The sequence below is a fragment of the Anastrepha ludens genome, chromosome 3, assembly GCF_028408465.1.
Source record: "Anastrepha ludens isolate Willacy chromosome 3, idAnaLude1.1, whole genome shotgun sequence".
In the NCBI taxonomy this organism is placed as follows: Eukaryota; Metazoa; Arthropoda; class Insecta; order Diptera; family Tephritidae; genus Anastrepha; species Anastrepha ludens.
The window spans coordinates 98042582-98056805 of NC_071499.1; the positions used below are offsets into that span (position 1 = coordinate 98042582).

Here is a 14224-nt window from a genome sequence, read left to right on the forward strand (position 1 = left end):
GTGACGAACTCGTCCATTGCAGTACAATCGATCAAATAGGACAGTCAAGCTGCCTTAAACTCTGTACAGTGCAATAGCTTTTCTTCCAAAGTAGTAATTGAATGTAGAGCTATTCTAAATGAGTTGGTCAAGTTGTGCACCACGAACATTGTCTGGGTTCCTGAATACAGAGACACTCCATTGCATCATATTGCATCGCGGATGAGCTGGTTAGGAGAGAATCTAATCTTAAATCAGCGAGTTCTGCTCAATATTTGGGCATGCCTTCATTCTGAAGCTAGCTCTGGAACAGGTCGGTTTGCATCACTCAACCCAACAGGAGATGGACCGCGGAGCCAGCTTGTGAGATAACTAAACATGCCCGGCCGTCCAATAGAATGGTGGATGATATCATCATCGGGCAATGCCTAATGGGAACACACAGAATTCGGAGGTTTCCATCAAATGACTTATGTAGCAGCTGCAGGAACGAGGAGGAGGTGGCGCAGCATTGAGCACGAGTTTTTGGTATGTAGCGGCATTTTTTGCGGAGTAAGAACTTTCGTCTCACTTTTGGATTCCGTTCTCTCCGAAGGGGGAAAACGTAACATACTCATATTTATTTTTTATTTATTTTACGAGCTACATTGCTTGGTTTGAGTTTTAATTTTTTTTTTATTTAAATATATGTTGGCTTATCGAGTTTCACTTGATAAAGCACTTTGCTCTTTCTATGCAGTTTGCTATGAGTCCTATCTCTTGTTAGCAATAATGCACTTTGAGTTTGTTGAGAAAACCTTTATTAACCCATTAATGACAAAGTATGATATATCATACGCAAAAAGAGCTTTTTTCAAAAATTCACCAAAAACCCAATATTATATAAAAGCGTTTTATATTTACAGGACGAGTGAGATAAAAGGGTAATTTGAAAATAAAAACTTTTTAGTTGTCATTTAAAGCTCTTTTGTTTACATTTTTCGGTCCAATTCATGTAGTGTTTTTCGGAAAAGTGAATAATGCCACGCAGGTGAGTTTTATATCTTAAAAAAAACCAAGCAACAGTATTATGCATGTAAAAACGTGCATTAACTCAAAGTTGAAACCATGAAGCATCGAATACATATAAAATGCAGTGAAAAATTCGCCCCGAAATGTGTTTTAGCTTTTTGTAAATTATTGCGTATGTTTTATCATACGTAAACGCTACCCCAGTTTGGCTTTACGGGTATTCATATATAATACCTTTTTATAGACAAGCAATAACCGAGGAGATAATTGGATGGCTCCAAGATCTGAATGAGGACGATAATGCTGATATTATAGACGGCATCAGGAATGCCAATTCAATCGATGTGAATTTATTTCCATTTGAAGAACAAGAGTTATCCGATTGCGAGGATGCAGATGAGAACGATGAAGGTATACTGGGCGACTTGGACCGTGGGGTTCTAAAAAGGCCATGCGCGATAAAAATTGCCAATTCAGAAGTGGATAATGTACAGTTGTTTTAATGATGTGATCAATTCAAAAACCTCGCGGTCAGTGACTTCCACTCAAGGGAAAAAGAAAAAACCCACAATTCGTCGAAAATGGTCCAAAATAGAACTAAAAACAAGAGAAAGCACAAACACAAAATACGCGTTCACTCTCCGGATATTATAGCAGATATTTTAAATAACGATTTAAATCCATTACAACTTTTTAAACTAAATTTTGATGACGATTTTATAAAATATACACAAGTACAGTCTATAAAATACGCTGTAAACAAAGGATATGAAGCGGTGACCCTAAATCTTGAGGAATTGTACACATATGGGGTGGGTACAACAAAGTGACTATTCTCAACCATAATTTCACTTGATTACCTGATAAATTTATTAGTTGCATTTTTAGGTACCAGCTATTCGGATGTACTGGGGACAGAAAGTGATGTGTACAACCATTTAGTGGCAGGTTCAATGGCGCGAAATAAATTTAAAAAAAACACATCGGTACCTTCATTTCAATAATAATACACAAATTGTAGTGAATAATAAAGCATTCAAAGCACAGCCTATTCTGAATCATTTAAATACAAAATTTAAAGAACTTGGAAAAGCATTTGGAACTTCATTTTCTATAGACGAATCGATGGAGCCTTATTTTGGTAAGCATTCTTTCAAAACCAGTAGAACTTCGTCCAGTTTCAGCACGAAAGAGGAAACGAGAAAACGAAACTAGATACGATGGAGTCGAGCACTACGTAAATTACTCAAGAACTCAACGCCGATGCAAATTTTGTGGCAAGTGTACAAAATGTATATGCATGATATGTAATTTCGGATTGCACCCAGATAACTGTTTTTACAAATATCATGTAACTGACTCATCAAATAACTAAGAAATTTAAAAATGTATAGATACATAATATGTCACTTTATAAATAAAATTTTGATTTGAATTCAAAACCTATGTATATATTGTATTTTTATTTTCATAGAAGTAGCTCTCCGAATACGCTTATGTATGATATATCATACGTTTTGCCACGCCCACATCTTTTGAGATATTTTTTTGAAAAATGGAAATGAACCGTTTAACATCAACACAAATATTTGGTGAAAATTTCAGTCAGCTATCTTAACCCGTTTTATGTGTGAGCATTAATGGGTTAACACGGATCGACAGTAAAACACGTCCGATACGCACAGTATAAAAAGTTTTCAGAACAAGTTTCAAGAACATGTAAATTAATTTTAAGTTATTTGGGCCATTCCGTCCGCATATTAATCAACCTCTCGTACTACCCGCAACGCGTGGATGGTCGGGAATTTGTTGAAAATGAACTGGAACATTATGCACTATTTACCAATAAATAATGTTTCTAACAGCTTTGTGCCTTTTAACTTTGTAATTATTTTCATTTAGGTTATGCTCCCCCTCCCCTATGAAGTGAAGCATTCATATAAATTTGTTACGAAAAACTGTTAAAGCTTTTCATTTGGAATTAATAATCTCTTAAGTAATGCCTGGAGACGAAAGCATTGATATAACGGGTGGCCCATACAGCGTTTGCTTTTTGAACCACCTATTTTTTTGAGAATGGTAAATGACATGTCAAATGTGTTCATAATTTACTTAAAGGTTTGACATTTACGAAATGGGACGCTATACGCTTGAACAAAATTGGGAAATATGGAAAGCCTATTTCCAAAGAGGTGAGTCTTCTTCTTCTTCCGCGGTTACAGTAAATGGCGAACGTTACCGTGACATGCTCTACGAGTTTTTGTTTCTAAAAATTGAAGAGGATGACATGGACGACATTTGGTTTCAACCGGGTGGTGCAACTTGTCACACTGCCAAAGTTACACTCGAACTTTTGGCTACCGTTTTTGAAAACCGATTAATCTGCCTCGGAACTGTGATTTAAGCCCGTTGGACTAGGTGGGGAGCCGTTAAGGACAAATGCTATGCGAACCATCCAGAGACGATTGATGCTTTAAAACACGAAATCGAAGTTGCTATTCATGAAATTGGAGCACAAACAATCGAAAATGTGCTTAAAAATTGGGTTGATCGAATGGCCTACTGTAAAGCCAGTCGTGGCAGTTATTTGAACGGTATTATTTTTCATTCATAAATGACAATGTTCAATCTTCAAAATAAAAAAAAAAGTTTGAAAAAATATTGATTAGGTTTTTTTTATAGCCGAATCAAAAAGCAAATTTTACATGGCCTACCCTATAAATGTTTATTATGATATACAAATATTGTTTGTGCAAGGTTTTTTCAGTCAAAATCAATATTTTTAACTATTTTAGCCACTTTTAAAATACGATGCTCCACTAAACATTTTCAGCAGCCACATTATGTGAGACCGTTGTTCAATTGTCTCGCAACCGAGATCCCATAGTTCGACAGTTGTAGGAAACGATTGCTGCTGTAGTTGCTGCCAAACAGGTAAAAAAAAGTGTGAGCGCCTTTATCTTCAATAGCATATACATATGTATATATTAATATTTATAAATATTGTTATTCTGTTTAACGCAATTTTCGAAACGTAAGATACTAAAATCGGCACTTCGCTACTACTGACGTTGATTACTTTTGCCATCATCATAATCTAAGCTTATCAAAAGAAGAGTTACTTAAATTTTATTTTCATAATACAAAACTACTCACTTGTTTGTAAGACCCTCCATTTCCTGGGACAAAAATTACTGGTGCACCATTTAAATGAATTGTTTCCACATCCTTCGGTGTTCTTCCTTCATTGTAGTAATACAGTCCGTAATGAGGAAAATATTCTTTATCGCTAAAGTAAACCCTCTGGAAATTGTGAACTTTTGTTAGGCATACAAATTAAAGCAATACATACATATACTTATTTATATATAAAGTATTAATTAAACTTTTTAATTATGTATTATAAATATGCATATAGACCTTAGCTAACCGGACTTTCATAAATTAACTAACTTTTTTTCACATTGAAATTTTTTTTTTTTTTATCGGTATATTTTATTAAACCAAATCAGTGTTTCCGCGAGGGAACTGTTTCCAATATTTTAAAATGCGGTCAATATTAACATTGGCCCACTGCATAACTGATAAGTTATGATAGACATATACAAACAAAAGTCTTACTCAGAAGTCTTAGTCCTAACAAAAAAGCTACAAAAAAATAATTAAATACAATACAACAAGATACAATAATAATAATGCAACACAATGACGATATCAAGGATATTATATAAAAGTGGTGGCAAGCCGGCACAAAGAAGTCAGTTTGGCAATCAAACCACATTCCCATGGCAGCCAGTTCTACGTTACAGGAATGACTCGGGTTTTTCTCGACCAAGGGCTGCCGCCCTAGTAACCTAACCCTGTCAAGTGTACCGTACCTCACCGCCAATCCTACGCCGTAAGTTTGCTCCAAATATTTCACAAATATATATCACAAATCAAACCTTAACGGTTAGGAGCCCATCGGTGCAACACAACTCTCTCAACTCAGACCCACAACCCTCCTGCTCCAATTCTAGTGCGAGAGGAAACCAGTAGCTCTTAGTCCCCTGCACAGTCTGCTCAGTGTGCTAGACCTGGGTTCCTCGGCACCTGCTATTTGTCAAGTGCAATTCTTGCAAAGACTGCTGCCATTTTCGGCCTGTGAGTGGACACCTGTGGACCTGTGAGTGGACACGCAACTACGTGGAATTTATGTACTGATGGCAACTTCGCCGCTCTCTCCATCCCTACCGATGGCTCTCCATCCCCACTTTGTTGTAGCAGTATACTTATCTCTGTCAGTGTCAGTATACTTATCCCTAAGTGTGAATCTGTGATTTTGTGTTATGTATTGTACAATAGATCACCGGTCGTCTTCGTCTAGCTCATCTAACAGTAGGCCCAGGAAACTTGCTGTTTTAACAAGTTGGGTCCAGAGGGAAAAGGGTATATATATCCATATGGTATGTATGGTATGTACAGGGCCCGCTTATGGCACCAAAGCATGTTTCCTGCACCTGCTTACAACAACGCAGAATTCACCTCATAGCCAGCAGCCGTCACAAGATTTGGGACCGGCAGTTCTAAGTTGAAGTTCCATCTAGAGCAACCTTCTGTTCCTTCTAGACAAAGGATCATCCATTATCATGGTTGACAACGCTCTTTTCGAAATTTAGGTATGCAAGGGCGCGAGCAGAGTTTAAACCTACAGCAGTTTGGGTAGCATGCAGCTCAGGAGCCAACGGTTGTTTTCGATTTACTTATCAGCGGTGCCGGTATGGAAAAACGACACAAACTTCGTAGCGTGTACGCGGTATCGAACTTGTAGCTTGAGCAGAGACGTTTTGAACTGTGGTGCTAAGCATATAGTATACGATCGTTGCCAGTTCAGTGTTACAGAGGGGTTAGGCCCAAGCTGTTGATTGGTCTTGATCACTGCCATTTTGGTTTGCCGTCAATGAAGATAGGGAACAGTGGTCCTTTTGTCGCGAATACGGAATTAGAGTTTGTGGTGTTTGGCCCCACATTCACTACATTACCATCAGCGTTCTCGAGTTTATTTTTGAACTCCCAAGCCGATCACCCACTGCATAAGGTGGCTGAGTTCTTCGAAATTGACAGTTTTGGTGTGAGATCTGCACCCCCATACAGAGTGAAGCGGATGTTTGTGCCAGAATGATCTTAGAGTATACTACATGCGTCGAGGGGCGATTCTAAACAGGTCTGATATGGAGACAGGACAGAGTAAAATTGCCTGATAGTTACAACATGGCGCTAAAACGATTGATCAGTGTGGAGCTGAAAATTAATCGAGATGCAGGGTCTGAGTATAAGCACATTATGGACGCCGCCAAGTGTACGTCTACAACGTGACTTCGCCGCACTTTGCAGTTGCTAATCCCAACAAGCCGGGTAAGTTGAGCATGGTCTTCGACGCCGCCGACGTGTGCTGCCAATTATGTTAAGACGATCAACGCGTTGGAGCACCAAAGTGAATTTGAATTCCATAACGTCGATGCAACAGTGGTGAATGGAAGCAGGCGCCCCACTATAAGAGAACTTCTAAGCATCGTCATGTCAATTTTTGACTCTTTAAAACTGCTGAGCAACCGTTAGGGCGAGATCAGGCAATATCAATGCCGCGTGGGAGAAGTGGCGTAAACAACTATCAGCAGTTGCCAACTACAATATATGTATATATGCAATATACTTCGCTTTTATTTTCGCAATGAAACACCTCATAACCTGCAGCTCCACGTATTTGTAGACGCCGGCGAAGTTGCCTTCGCCGATGTTGCCTATTGGAAATCTCAAAACTCTTTGGGTAAAATTGAAGTCGTCAAAATGTGTGCCAACAAAGACCATTACTGTACCACGGCTTGAACCTCACGCTGCGGTTTTGGGCACTCGCCTTATACTCAGTCTTCACAAAGAGCATTCCGTTACCCTCGAGAACTGCGTACTATGGAGCGACTCAAAGACTGTGATCAAATTGATCCAAAGCGAGAATCGGCGTTACAAGCCTTTTGTGCAGCACAGGGTAGCAGAGATTTTGGCCGCCACAAGCCCTAAAAATTGGAGATGGCGGCCCTTTACACAAAATGTAGCTGACGAAGCTGCACGTGCAAACGATCACATCGACTTTTGCCCAACAGGGCGTTGGTCATATGGACCCCAGTTTCTACAGCAGGAAGAGCATGACTGGCCTTCTGAAGACGTTATCAGTTATGATGAATCTAATGAAAAGCTTCGCCACAAATTCGCCATAGTCATTGTGAGTTGTAACTTTTTAAATTTAAAAAACTTTCCTACTTTTAACAGATTAGTGAGATCAACTGCTTGGGTTTTGCGTTTTGTTAACAATTACCGTTGCCGTGTTCAGCCAGACAGAAGCTATGGTTTGACTGCGAAGGTGGTCGAAAATGCCGCCTTTTATGCCACATGGTACAGCGCGAGGTTTATGCTGGTTTCAACCCATTGAGAAGGGTAATGGAATTGTTCGTAATAGCACGCTGATACAACTTTCGCCGTATGCGGTCGAGGAGTGCATTCTCCGTGTGAAGGGGCGCATCGACGCTGCCAGCTGGCTACGAATTAGCACACGACGCCCCATTATTTTGCCGCCTGGACATAAATTTACAAAACTCCCGATACTGTACTATCATACCATCACGCACCACCAGAACCTGGAAGCAATAATTTGTAGTATTCGCAGCAGTTTTTGGGTACCTCGTCTAAGAAACTTTGTAGCGCAGCATGATCGCTAGTTGTGCGGAGTATCGAGTGAACAAGGCAACACCAGTAGCTCCATTAATGAGACCGCTTCCGCACTAGGCTCACTCCATACGTGCCGCCGTTTAGCTACACGGGAGTCGATTATTTTGGCCCAGTAACCGTTACTGTCCGGCGCAGAACTGATAAGAGATGGGTAGCGCTTTTTACCTGCTTGACTGTACGAGCTGTGCAGCCTGAGTTGGCTCATGACTTAAGCACTGATTCATGCATTATCGCTATACGCAATTTCATAAAACGACGTAGTGTACCCATACGTATCAGACCTGACAATGGAAGGAATTTCGGTCTACCGATCGAGAGACAAAGCGATTCACCGATGTGTTTGATTGCGTTCGTCTGCAGATGAATTACCACAGAAGGGTGTCGAATGGGTGTTCAACTCGCCATTTAATCCAGCGAAAGAGTGATGCTTGGGAGAGAATGGTGCAGTGCGTCAAGCGTGTGTCCCGTTATACTCTGAAAGAAGTTATGCCAAAGGTGCATACCATGCACAGTTTCCTTATTGAAGCAGAAAACGTAGTCAATTCTCAAGTGCTGACCCATTTGCCGTTCAACGCTGATGAGGAAAATCCGCTAACACCCAATGATTTCATATTGGAGATGAAAAATCCTGCACAGACTCCTATTATAGACAACCTAGAGAAAACTTGTGTTCTGCGCCGGCAATGGCGTATTCAATTGAGGGACCATTTCTGGAGAAGTGGATAAGGGAATACCTCCCCACGTTAACTCGCCGTGTTAATTGGTGCCAACGAACGAAGCCGTTGCAAGGAGGGGCCCTAGTATTCATATATGATCCCAATGTTCCACGTTGGGAGTGGTGTCGTGGCAAGGTCCAGCGAGTGTATCCTGGGACTGATGGTGAAGTACGACGTACAGACATACGAACATCAGATAGTGTGAAACGACGTGCCGTTTCAAAGCTGGCCGTGGTAGACGTTGATAGTGCTATTCAGTTACGCAGTCTACATATTTAAGTTATTTGTCGTTATGTTTTGTTGTTTTAAATTTGCTGTTTATCATTTATCCACCTTATGTTGTTCGTTGATGTTGTTGTAGCAACATAAACAATCCCCATACATATACTAGGAATGCTGCTGAAGTGGCAGTCCTTCGCTGGATATAAATCCGGGTCGGTCCGGTTACGTTGAACCTACTGTGGTGGGAACGGCAGTTTCTTATTTCTCCAGTTTCTGTATATAACCACCGTCTTTGTAAATCGGGATGCGTTTCCCCGCCTTTCTGGCTGCTTATGTATATGTACGGTAAATGCGATTTGTGAAACCGTTTACTTAAAATTGTATATAAACAGGACGAAAATATATTTAAAGCAGACCCCGGTCAGCCAGGAAAGGGGAAGAACACATCGCGGTGAGTATTTGTTAATTATTTATAATATGTACCTATGTAAAATGTACTTGTAAATTTAAATTTTAGAAATAAATGGAACCAAAGCGGAATTGTCTATAGATTGGATCTCGTTAAATTAGCGCCACTAGATTGGCGACAGCTGGTATTCTGCATACGATAAAAACATCGGAAAACAAGATTGCTATTCCAAGAATGACTAAGCAAGAGATGGTCATAAAGCTTAAAGATGCACCGGATGGAGAAACATTACAATGATTAAGTAGCGATTGAAGATGTTCTGCAAACCGCAGCAAAAGTGACGATTAAAACTCACAATGTACAGTGCAGAGAACTGGATAATTTAACCACTCCGGGAGAATTGTGTGACGCGCTTCTTGCCCTATGCAACATTAGATAACGAGATACAGCGGTAGTAAGAAGCTTCCGAACGGTGTACAACGGTACAAAGACGGCTTATATCGTTCTTCTTGCCCGGGATGCGAAAACGGTGTTAAGAGTTTCAACATATGCGAATTGGTTAGATGTCAAGCCGGATACGGAAAGTCGATTCTCCTAAAAGCTGCTTCAATAGCTAGGGTTCCGGCCATGTCGCACAAAATTGCAAGGACCACTTAGACAGATCGGGACTTTGTAGAAAATGTGGTCAGAAGGTACTTACGTGCAAAATGCCCGAAAAACGTGCACTATGCGCAAGGTACAAGGTACAAGATACAAATGTCCGTTAACTAAAAAGATGCTAAGAAAAGCCGGTACGAGGGTTTTACAGCTTAATCTCAATCACATACATGAGCACAAAATACATATTGCACTTCTATCGGAGCAATACAAAAACATCGGTAGTTACTCCTGGAAGTCCGATGGGGTTCAAATAATTCGCCTATATGGACAATGGGACATGTTAGGACATAGATCAAAATGATGGCTGCTAAGCACGGCTTTAAACGGGTTAAGACGAAAGGCATCTATATCTTCATTTGTTACGTCTCGCCGCATAAGAATATGAAGGAATGCTGGCACTTCTAGCAATTGAGGCATGTGTCATGTGGCAATCATCCACTACTTATAGCTAGCGATTTCAACGCTTGGTCTACTACCTGATGAAATATGCTCAAGAATAAACGCAGGTGGTATTGGAGAGCTTAGCTCTCGTTTTTGGAATTACTCAATGTGCCACGACAATGCACTTTTGACGCCGCTAGGGGCGAAATCTGGTGAATACGGTGGTTGTTCCAACAGTTCGAACTTTAATTCATGGATTTTAGCCATTGTGGAAATGATTTTGTGACACGGTGCATTGTCCTGATGTAAAATATTTTTTTTTTATTGGGTTATATTCTGGGTCTTTTTTTTACCAATTTTTCCCTTCAGCTAGTCTAAAAGGTGAAAATAATATGTCGAATTTATTATTTACCTGTTTGCAAGTAATCCTCCTCAGTGGTGGTTTGATCCCTCTATCATGGGGACCAACTCAACACGAACTAAGAGGGAAGGTCCATATGGGGATTGGCTAGCCATCCATCCCCTTTACTGCGAAATTTGTGGCCATCTAATCACCATGCGAAGATCACCGTACTGACGAAGATCTCTTGCTATTCCTAAACCCCCGGCATCCCATTATTTCCTCTCCTTGCCATCCCCTAATCCAAGGTGTTATGCGACATCGAGCCCATTGGATGGTTTGCAGCCAGGGGGTTTACTAGACCGGCTGTATCTTAACGGCGCCTCCCTAACACTGGGCTGCCTTAGGGAGTAACTGTGGCCTTGCCACCGCATGGGGCGCTGCCGCAGTAGACCATTTGAATTCCCCTTTATACCACTTAGACCACTGCGCTTGCCTTGTCGAGCAGGTGGTCGTACGAAAAAGATGAATTCAAATACTGACTGAAGCGACCAAACTTCCACTGTAACGGAAGCAGGTTACAGTGCTCGTAGTGCTACTGCCAAACATACGAAAACGCTATGGAATGCACGGGGGGCCATAATTCGCAAAAACTGACCTGGAAAGTGTTGCAAGTGTGAATATACACTAGGAAGAAGCTTTACTTCGCTCTCCGGTGAAGCTTGATGGCACCAGTTCTGTGAGTAAGAAAAGGCCTAGAGCTAAGCCAACCAAGGAGGGGATGAAAGCGAAAGCATGCTACAAGACTGTGGTACAAATCTGCGACCGGTTTAGTGGCATGTCCTATCTGACGCAAGCTGACGCGGGATGATTAACATGGACTAAAAAGGAAGTTGAAAAGGGCCGAGCTTACTTTGCAAATCGCGCTGGGTGAGCTGGATCAAACCCGGAGTTCTCCAACAAGGTTGAGGAGAGACAGGCCGAAAAAGACAGTGGTCGACCGAAAGCGATGGTAGGATGTCCATCACAAAAAGAAAGTACATAAACGTTGCTGCAAGGCTAAACGTGAAGACGAAAAGCCGACAAAATATGTTATGATCCGGCCGGGCAATGACATCGATGGTCTGTGTTCCAAAGTGAACAACTACCTCACCGACCTTTCTCGCTTTTTCACTGCGAGGAATCTCCAACTTTCCCCCACAAAATCCACGGCGACCGTCTTTACCACCTGGACAAAGGAGGTCAAGCTGTTCCTTAAGGTAAAAGTCGATGACACACCAATTACTGTTAACAAACAAACGAAAAGCCGACAACGTCCAAAGCAGCGGCGACAGCCAATGAGATTGCCAAAAAGCACTTGACTGCTTGACTGCGAAAATTTAGACTAAGAAATCGCGCGATTTTTTATTCCAAATTGTCACTTTTTATGAAAATATTTTTTATCGCGATTTTTTAGTCCAAATTTTCACTATTTTTGAAAATAATAAATTATCGATTCATCAGGAGATTTTTTATCCCAAATTTTCCCTTTTTTTTGAAAATATTTTATAGCGATTTTTTGTAAACATTTTTTTAAATAATGATTTATCGAAGGCCAAATTTAACTATTTTAAAAACTTCAAAAGTTCCGTCGAACCTCATTGTTGGTTGGTTGGGTTTTTTCGGCTTCGCTTTATTCTTTTCTCACTATCGTTCTTTGACAGTTTATTTTGCACGGTATTACAAAAGTTTAGACAAACATTTGTAAGAATAGAATTTTAATAAAATTGGTAGTATTATTGCATAAAAATAGCTTTAAATGAAATATTGAATTAATAAAGAGTGTTTATGAGTGAATAATGTTTCTTTCCTGGGTTGACTTTCCATTGTTACCCCGATAAAGTTTTTTTTTATATCTAAATGCGTGGGCCGAATTTAAAAATTATACCACACAAATGTAGCCACTAGGTAGGTTGCCGGCCCTCTTTTTGTTTTCAAATATACATATACATATATGTACATGTTACAAAAAAAAATATTTTTACAAATACTGAAACTTTAGAATAAAAATCGCGCGATTATCAGTCCAAATTTTCGTCTGCGGCGTTTTTTTTTTCGAATATACATACATACATAAAAAAAACATATTTATAAATATTGAAAATAAAAATACAGATGATGTTTTAGTCAAAATTTTCGCCAGCGGCACTTATAAATTTTACGATAAAACAATATTTTCATAGTGGTATGAATTAAAAAACCTAAGTTAAATGCTTGCTGGGTTGACGATTTCTGAATACACTTCTCTTCAACTATATTTCAGTACAAACTGCAAATGCGGTCGGAAAAAACCTAATTTTTAACCTTCTCCTGGGGGTTCTATAAGGACCCTAGGAAGTTGGGACTTTCACAGTTATAATGGTGTGACCTTGCTCTTTCTAATGGGCGTGGTGGGTGGTGCCACACCCCTTTCCCCTCCGCCCCCCACTCAAATATATCGTGGTAGTAAAGGGAAGTTTTGCCGAGGAAGCAAAGCTCCTTTTGTCACCTTCGGAGGGAATAGTCGAGTTTCCATTGGCAAGTTATTTAAGTGTTTAGCTTCTTAGAACAGCACATAAAAACCATATTTTTCAAGTTCTTTAGCTTTTTCGATTATTCCGTATGTCATTAAATCTTATAGAACTTCTTGGTTACATTCTTATTAAAAAGTGTCAAAGCATATTCTCATGTTATATTTATGTATGTTTGTATATGCTTTCATATGTCGTATTAATTCCCGTAACGAGTGACTCCCAATCAAGAGCGGACACTTCGTTATTGACAATGCCAAAATTTCAACACTTAAACACTTAAACACACACACATATAAAATTGTACACAATGCTACACGAAATACAAACCTACCGAAAATTGAGGCTTTTCAAACATATAAGTCATTTGACAGGCATTTTGTTCAACTTCAACATTGATATTATAAACTCCATAAAAAAAGCTCACAGCCGACAATATAATAACAATTACGAAAAAATTCTTCAACATGTCTGTTCAGAAAATTAAAAACTAAAGGCCCAATTAGAGATGTCCTAAACTTAAAACTAGAATCATAACCAAGGCTAATCTATTAAATGTGATAGCAGTTGTACAAAAACAAAAAGTTATAATACGTTCCCGTATAAGTAGATGATCTACTTTTTCGCGCTTAACTCAAAATCCGTAATTAAAAAGCGCGATTTCCATACAAAACTTCTCTCCCAAAATCTAATCCCAAATAATAACGATGCTTATTGACATACAACCCTGTGTATTCTGTGTTATCGATAATTATTATTACGAATGTAAGGAGAAACATCAAAATAAAAATTAAATTAAATGGATGCCGGCAAAGCAAACAGGTCTTTAACCGTAATTCTAACAAAATTTTTGTAACATAATGTTATTATTATTATTTAGTGGCTGGTATGAATACCAGTACTAAAATTATGTTTGAGCATTGCCTGCAGAGGCCATCAGCTCTGTGTCGTCTGTGGGTGTCTGGATTATTTGTTATATTGTCATTTCGATAGTTTTAATGAATTTCCTTATTTTTTCGATGTTTGAGTGACTGGGAATGGCGAGGATGTCGCTTATAGTATTTCTTTTCTTGCGTTGGCGTGATTTGGACATTTGTTGAGGATGTGGTCCAATGTTTGGTCTGTGTTGCAGGTTGTACAGATAGGGTGATTTTCTTTTTTTAAGATATGTTCATGGGTCTGTGGGCAACACAAGGCG

General features: G+C 39.6%; 1 protein-coding gene across 5 annotated transcripts in view; it reads right to left on the minus strand.

Moving 5' to 3' along the window:
- Positions 1-13711, minus strand: part of LOC128858548 (GPI inositol-deacylase) — an 85594-nt gene extending 71883 nt beyond the window's left edge. For 2 of the 5 annotated variants that reach the window (XM_054094927.1, XM_054094928.1), the window contains exons 1-2: positions 13361-13711; positions 4147-4293 (exon numbers count right to left, since the gene is read on the minus strand). In XM_054094927.1, coding sequence (XP_053950902.1) covers positions 4147-4293; positions 13361-13495 — 282 coding nt within the window. In that variant the 5' untranslated portion in view covers positions 13496-13711. Of the gene's footprint in view, positions 1-4146; positions 4294-13360 lie in introns of those variants that run through there. The other 3 variants (XM_054094926.1, XM_054094925.1, XM_054094929.1) reach the window with 3 other exon arrangements.
- Positions 13712-14224: the final 513 nt, after the last annotated feature.